The 6,129-nt window shown below is 58.5% G+C and overlaps 1 protein-coding gene across 2 annotated transcripts; it reads left to right on the top strand.

Annotated features, from left to right (window-relative positions):
* The first annotated feature begins 1,174 nt into the window (after positions 1–1,174).
* Positions 1,175–6,053, top strand: SMPD1 (sphingomyelin phosphodiesterase 1). 2 transcript variants are annotated; one of them, XM_075546159.1, is made up of 6 exons: positions 1,175–2,071; positions 3,060–3,829; positions 4,343–4,514; positions 4,786–4,862; positions 5,025–5,170; positions 5,349–6,053. In XM_075546159.1, exons 1-6 carry the CDS (start codon positions 1,772–1,774, stop codon positions 5,756–5,758), a joined length of 1,875 nt encoding a protein of 624 aa, XP_075402274.1. In that variant the 5' UTR covers positions 1,175–1,771; the 3' UTR covers positions 5,759–6,053. The 2 variants fall into 2 exon arrangements, with proteins under 2 accessions (XP_075402274.1, XP_075402273.1); XM_075546158.1 differs by having other exon boundaries at positions 1,180–2,071; positions 3,057–3,829.
* Positions 6,054–6,129: the final 76 nt, after the last annotated feature.

Raw genomic sequence — 6,129 nt, 5'->3', positions numbered from 1 at the left:
AAAGGATAGTTCGACCCCCAAAGGGGTGCAGACCCACAGATTGAGAACCGCTGCTACAGAGTCTTGTAGAACTGATCCTGTGGGTTTCCAAGACTAACTCATGACAGGTATAGAAAGCCTCATTTTTCTCCCAGAGTTGCCAGGTTTTGAACTGCTGACTTTGCAGTTGGTAGCTCAATGTATAACCACTGAACCACCAGGGCTCCTTGGCGTACATAAGAGGTGACAGAAGATACCAGATGTTAGTTCAGAAACATCTGAGTCTTCAAAGAGACAGCTTTGCAACACTTTAAAGATGTCTTTTGTAGATTGGCCCAATGTCATATAGCATTTGATTTCAGACATTGGGTTATTATTAACCTCAAGATCAATGGTGCAAACCCATTAGCTACTCCTTGAGAGGAAACGAGGCTGTCTGCTCCCATTAAGGTTTACAGGCTGGGAAACCCTTTGCACATGGGATCAATATGAATTGGACATTGATTGTGGATCTAAGATAAATCAAATCCTGACACTCAATTTTCTCTCCATTCGTCACATGACATCCACTGCCACTGAGTTTACTCCAACGCATAGCAACCTTATAAAGGATTTCTGAGACTATACATCTTTTTAGTGACAGCCTCGTCTTTCTCCTGCAGAGGGGCTGATGTATTTGAACCCCCCAACCCCGACCCCACGGTTAGCAATCCACCACCTGATCCACAGCACTACCCTGGGACATAGTATAGAGGTCCAGTCAACATTGGTTTTTATCATTCTGGATACCTGGAAGTGGGAAACCCAAGTTCTAGTCCACACTCCTAGACTCTCATTTCGGTATAATCTTTACTGCTTCTCAGTTCCTTCACCATCTCTGCATCGGTCTTCTTGCTGTAAAGTGAAGCCGCGGGTATCCCAGCCTGTGTCCAGAGTCCCTTTCATGCTAAGAATTCGGAATCAAAGGTTACCCGAGCACTCAGGGGGCCAGGGTGACTCAAGAGTGCAGGTGTCTGTGGCAGCAGCGTGGGAAGTCAGGGGAGGCGTCTCCTTGACGGGGAAACCAGCAAGAGAATGCCTGCCTGGCACAGCCCTCTCTAAATCGCCACCCCCAGTGAAAGGCCGGCTAGGCATTGGAGAGCAGGGTGGGAAAGAAGGTGACGCTAGGCGTAGCCAGGAGGTCTTCCACCAGCCTCTGATTCCGCACTGCGCTGCGATCCGCAAGGTCGGCGGCTCAAGACCATCAGCAGCTGGACTTTCTACTTCCGTAAACAGTTACAACCGTCTCGGAAACCCACGGTGGGTCGCGGTGAGTCTGCGCTGACCCGATGGCAGTCAGTTGAAAGCGAGTCCAGTAAGGTGGCCGGAGCAGCCTGCGGCGCTCAGGGCGCCCGGCGGTGCCCGCGGAACCTCGGACTGCGGCAGTGCCTTCCCCCTCCCCTCCCCGCTGCCCCGCGCCCCACCGGCCGGCGCAGCCCTGGCAGGGCGGGGACCAGCTGGAGCGCGCTGAACCAGGGGCGGGACCCTGGGCGGGTCCCGGCGCGCCCCATCCGCCGGTACCGCCTCCGCGGCGTCGTGGTGGCTCCGGGCCGCCGCCGCTGTTGTCATCCGCACCGGGTCAGCTGAGAGGAGGAAAGGGCGGAGCTGCTCTTGTGGGTCCCCGCAGAGAAATCAGCCGAGCGCAGCCTCGGGGAAACGGGTGCCCCGGGCTTCGTCCGGGGCCCAGGGGGCCAGAAGGGTCGAGGCTGGCGGGGGACGGACGGCGAACGAGCCCCGTGCAAGAGGCCTGACCATGCGGCGCCGCGGAGGGTCTCCTGGGCATCGCCAGCGCAGGTCCGACCGGGAGCAGGAACCGGATAGGTCCTCGGAGGCTGCCCAGCTGAGACGGCTTTGGATGGCCTTGGGCCTGGCGCTGGCGCTGGCCGACTCCCTAGTTCTCTGGGTGCCGGTCGGGGCCCACCCTCTGCCTACCCAAGGCCATACTGCCAGGCTCAAACGCATAGCGCCCCAGCTCCGGCACACTTTTAGCTGGTGGAACCTCACTTGCCCTGTTTGCAAAAGCCTGTTCACCGTCATCGACATCGGCCTAAAGGTGAGCACCAAGGGGATGCGGGGCGGGACGGGGGGCTGGGGGGTGGGACGGGGTAGGGGGAGGTGTTGTGTGTGAAGTGAAGGCGGCCGGCCCGCAGCCGGAGGGCGCCCCCAGAGCAGTCCTAGCTGCAGAGTGCTATCTGTAATTGTTCACCGAGTTGACTTCCCCCCTTAGACACCTCGGCTACGGGCTTGTGACACGTGCAGAGGAAGAAGGAAAGAATGCAAATTGCATGCTAGGCACTGTGGTAGCCATTTCAGACAGGTTGTCAAGCACAAGCAGCTTTTGAACCCAGCTGATCTCCATTTCACAAAAGAGCAGAATCCCCAGACCTGGGGTCTGTTGCCCAGGGCTACACAGCTGGTGGGTGGTGATTAGCCTCCTGAGTTTCTCCTGCCCTTGGGAGTGCCATGCCTGGTACAGAAGCTCAAAAAGGAGCTAATTACAAACAGCACTAACTGAGATGGGCACTAGGTAGGGCTGCTATCTCTCTGGATATTGAGAGGCTTCAAAACGTTCTTGGGACACGTGGAATTGAAAGATAATGGGCTTCTCCACGGACATTTGGAAGCCTCTTTGTATCTAGGTGCTGGTTTGATGGTGGGCTGTGTAACAAAGCCCTGCCGTGTGTGTTCACTCCCTCCCCACCCCACCGGCACCAAACACCACTTAGCCTAAGGCTGCAGTCAGTACCTAAGAAAGTTGTTGGAAGAGTCCCGGAGTGTGTGGTTTGAGGTGGTTGTCCTAGCAGAAGGCAGCTGGTCAAACGGAGATCTGAAACGCCATTGGCCACAGAGACAGAGAGGAATGCCTGCTCAGATGCCGCCTCGGCCACATCTGTGAGGCCCAGTGGGCGCGGTCTCTTCCCGGTGATGCTCTGAGACCAGCCACATTCCCATATGGTGGCAGAGCAGTGGTGCTCAGGACCTGACTGGGTTCCCCTCCACTGTGGTGTCTGACCTGTTGTCACTTGCTCTCCCCACAGCAGGAGCCCAATGTGGCCCGGGTAGGCTCCATGGCCATCAAGTTGTGCAACCTGCTGAAAATAGCACCGCCTGCCGTGTGCCAGTCAGCTGTCCAGCTCTTTCAGGGCGACATGGTGGAGGTGTGGACGCGCTCAGTGCTGAGCCCATCTGAAGCCTGTGGCCTGCTCCTGGGCCCCAACTGTGGACACTGGGATGTCTTCTCGTCTTGGAATATCTCTTTGCCAGCTGTGCCCAAGCCACCTCCCCGCCCTCCCCGGCCCCCAGCCCCAGGCGCCCCTGTCAGCCGTGTCCTCTTCCTCACTGACCTGCACTGGGACCACGGCTATCTGGAGGGTGCAGACCCTGACTGTGTGGAGCCACTGTGCTGCCGCCAGGGCTCGGGCTTGCCGCCTGCCTCCCGGCCAGGTGCAGGACACTGGGGCGAGTACAGCAAGTGTGACCTGCCTCTGTGGACCCTGGAGAGCCTGCTGAGTGGGCTGGGTCCAGCTGGCCCTTTTGACATGGTCTACTGGACAGGGGACATCCCTGCCCATGACATCTGGCAACAGTCTCGAAAGGACCAGCTCCGGGCCCTGACTACCATCACAGCCCTTGTGAAGAAGTTCTTGGGTCCAGTGCCTGTGTACCCTGCTGTGGGCAACCATGAGAGCACACCGGTCAATGGCTTCCCTCCGCCCTTCGTCCAGGGCAACCATTCCTCCCGCTGGCTCTACGAGGCCATGGCCAAGGAGTGGGAGCCCTGGCTGCCTGCAGAAGCCCTTCACACGCTCAGGTGCTTGAGGCCTATAGAGGCCCAGAAAGGGGGCACTGGGGTGGATAAAACAGAAGGGAACGGGGAACTAGGGGCATTATCTCTGCCTGCTCTCCCACAAGTCCTCAGCATTCCTCACTGGTCCTCCCTCATCTGACCCCACCTTCCCTCTCCAACCTTACCTCTAGCTACCTTCCTTCGAAGCCTAACATGAACCCATCTGGCTGCTTGCTCATGTTGTCTCTCTAAAACTCCTTGTCCTTTTAAAAGTCGTCAACTCACCACCAACTCATCTTGCGGATGGCTTTTGCTTCCCACTCTAGTTCACTGAGCTTCCTCCTGGAACTGCCAGCACCCGCAACCCTGAGGCATTTCCAGTCACCTGAGCCCTACACACCATTTGGTCTTCAGCTAGGATGAATGCTCCGGGGGGGAGTCTGCCACTGCCCTCCACCTGAAAGCCTGGCACAGGGCTGAGCAAGCAGGGCCAGGCATATGAGTGAGTGCTGACCGCTCATGTTCACTTTGTTTCAGAATCGGGGGGTTCTATGCCCTGTCCCCATACCCGGGCCTCCGCCTCATCTCTCTCAATATGAATTTTTGTTCCCGGGAGAACTTCTGGCTCTTGATCAACTCCACAGATCCTGCTGGACAGCTCGAGTGGCTGGTGGGGGAGCTCCAGGCTGCTGAGGACCGAGGAGACAAAGTAAGTGGGGTGGGGGGCGGGGGCAGGGGATGGGGGGAAGCTGGCCTTTCACCAGCCAGGCTCCTGTTGGAAGCTGGGGCACCTGTGTACAGAGAAGGTGCTGTCCTGGTGCTCTCAGCATTAGTGTTTCCGGTCAACTTAGTTGAAAGCCCTTTCATTCCCCATTGGACTGGCAGTGGCAGACACTGTAGGTCAAGTGAGAACCAACAACCCTGGTAGGGCTGCCTGGACCCCTCGGTGCCCTGCTAACCACCCCTTCACCTTTTCCCAGGTGCATATAATTGGCCACATCCCCCCGGGACATTGCCTGAAGAGCTGGAGCTGGAATTATTACCGAATTGTAGCCAGGTAGGAAGCAGATGGAGTCAGGGCTGGGGAAATGAAGAGTCCGAGTATTCGAAACTACCCAAAGCGTCTCACTGTTGTGGCTGGGGCTGCTCCTTACTTGAACAGAGTGGGGAAAGATCTCCCCTTCCTCTCTAGAGTCCTCTGAATAAATCTTCCTACCAGGTATGAGAACACCCTGGCCGGTCAGTTCTTTGGCCACACCCATGTGGATGAATTTGAGGTCTTCTATGACGAAGAGACCCTGAGCCGGCCACTGGCTGTGGCCTTCCTGGCGCCCAGTGCCACTACCTACATTGGCCTTAATCCTGGTGAGTGGTCATGGATGAAGTGGCTGTCCTTGAGCTAGGGGGAGGTAGGGGGAGGGAGGAGGAAAGAGGCAGGAAGATGGAACCCCTGCTAAAAACCCAACCGGTGGGTGGGGCATATGGCCCCTCCCTGGGACGGCCCCTTGGCTCCCCACCTCCAGTCAGCCCTCCCTCCTGGCAGGTTATCGAGTCTACCAAATAGACGGCAATTACCCCGGGAGCTCTCACGTGGTCCTGGACCACGAGACTTTCATCCTGAACCTGACGCAGGCAAATGCCCCTGGGGCCACACCGCAATGGCAGCGCCTCTACCGGGCTCTGGAAACCTACGGGCTGCCCAACGCGCTGCCGGCCGCCTGGCACGACCTAGTATACCGCATGCGGGGCGACACGCGCCTATTCCAGACTTTCTGGTTCCTCTACCATAAGGGCCACCCGCCCTCGGAACCCTGCGGCCCGCCCTGCCGCCTGGCTACTCTGTGCGCCCAGCTGTCCGCCCGCGCCGACAGCCCGGCCCTCTGCCGCCACCTGGTGCCGGAGGACAGCCTCCAGGACGTCCACAGCCTGTGGCCGCGGCCACTGTTCTGCTAAGCGCCCCGTGAGGCCAGCCGCTGGTCACCTCTGTGTCTTGGAGAGGAGGCCCCACGCTGGGGATACTGAGGACTGCTGCGGGACAACTTGGTCAGAACCTCCGGGAGCCCCGGGCACGCCAGGGGACAGGAACCGGGCCCTGCCTTCCTGGAGCTGCTCTCCCGGTGCCAGCACCCAGGCTGCCGGGGATGCTGTCCTTTGGTGGCCCTGAGCTGACAGGGAGCCAGGTGCTGTCCAGGCAGAAAAAAGCCTATGCTGCTGGGGTTGCCTGTTTAAATAAAGGTGTGAGACTAGACTCGTCCTCAGTGACTGTCCTAATGGGGAAGACCCAGAGGCCTTGAAGGAGGGAGGACCCCGGTGGTGGTGCGGTG

The sequence above is a fragment of the Tenrec ecaudatus genome, chromosome 4 (assembly GCF_050624435.1).
Source record: "Tenrec ecaudatus isolate mTenEca1 chromosome 4, mTenEca1.hap1, whole genome shotgun sequence".
NCBI lineage: Eukaryota > Metazoa > Chordata > Mammalia > Afrosoricida > Tenrecidae > Tenrec > Tenrec ecaudatus.
Note: the sequence above shows the minus strand (reverse complement) of the source record. Positions and strands in the feature narration are given on the sequence as shown.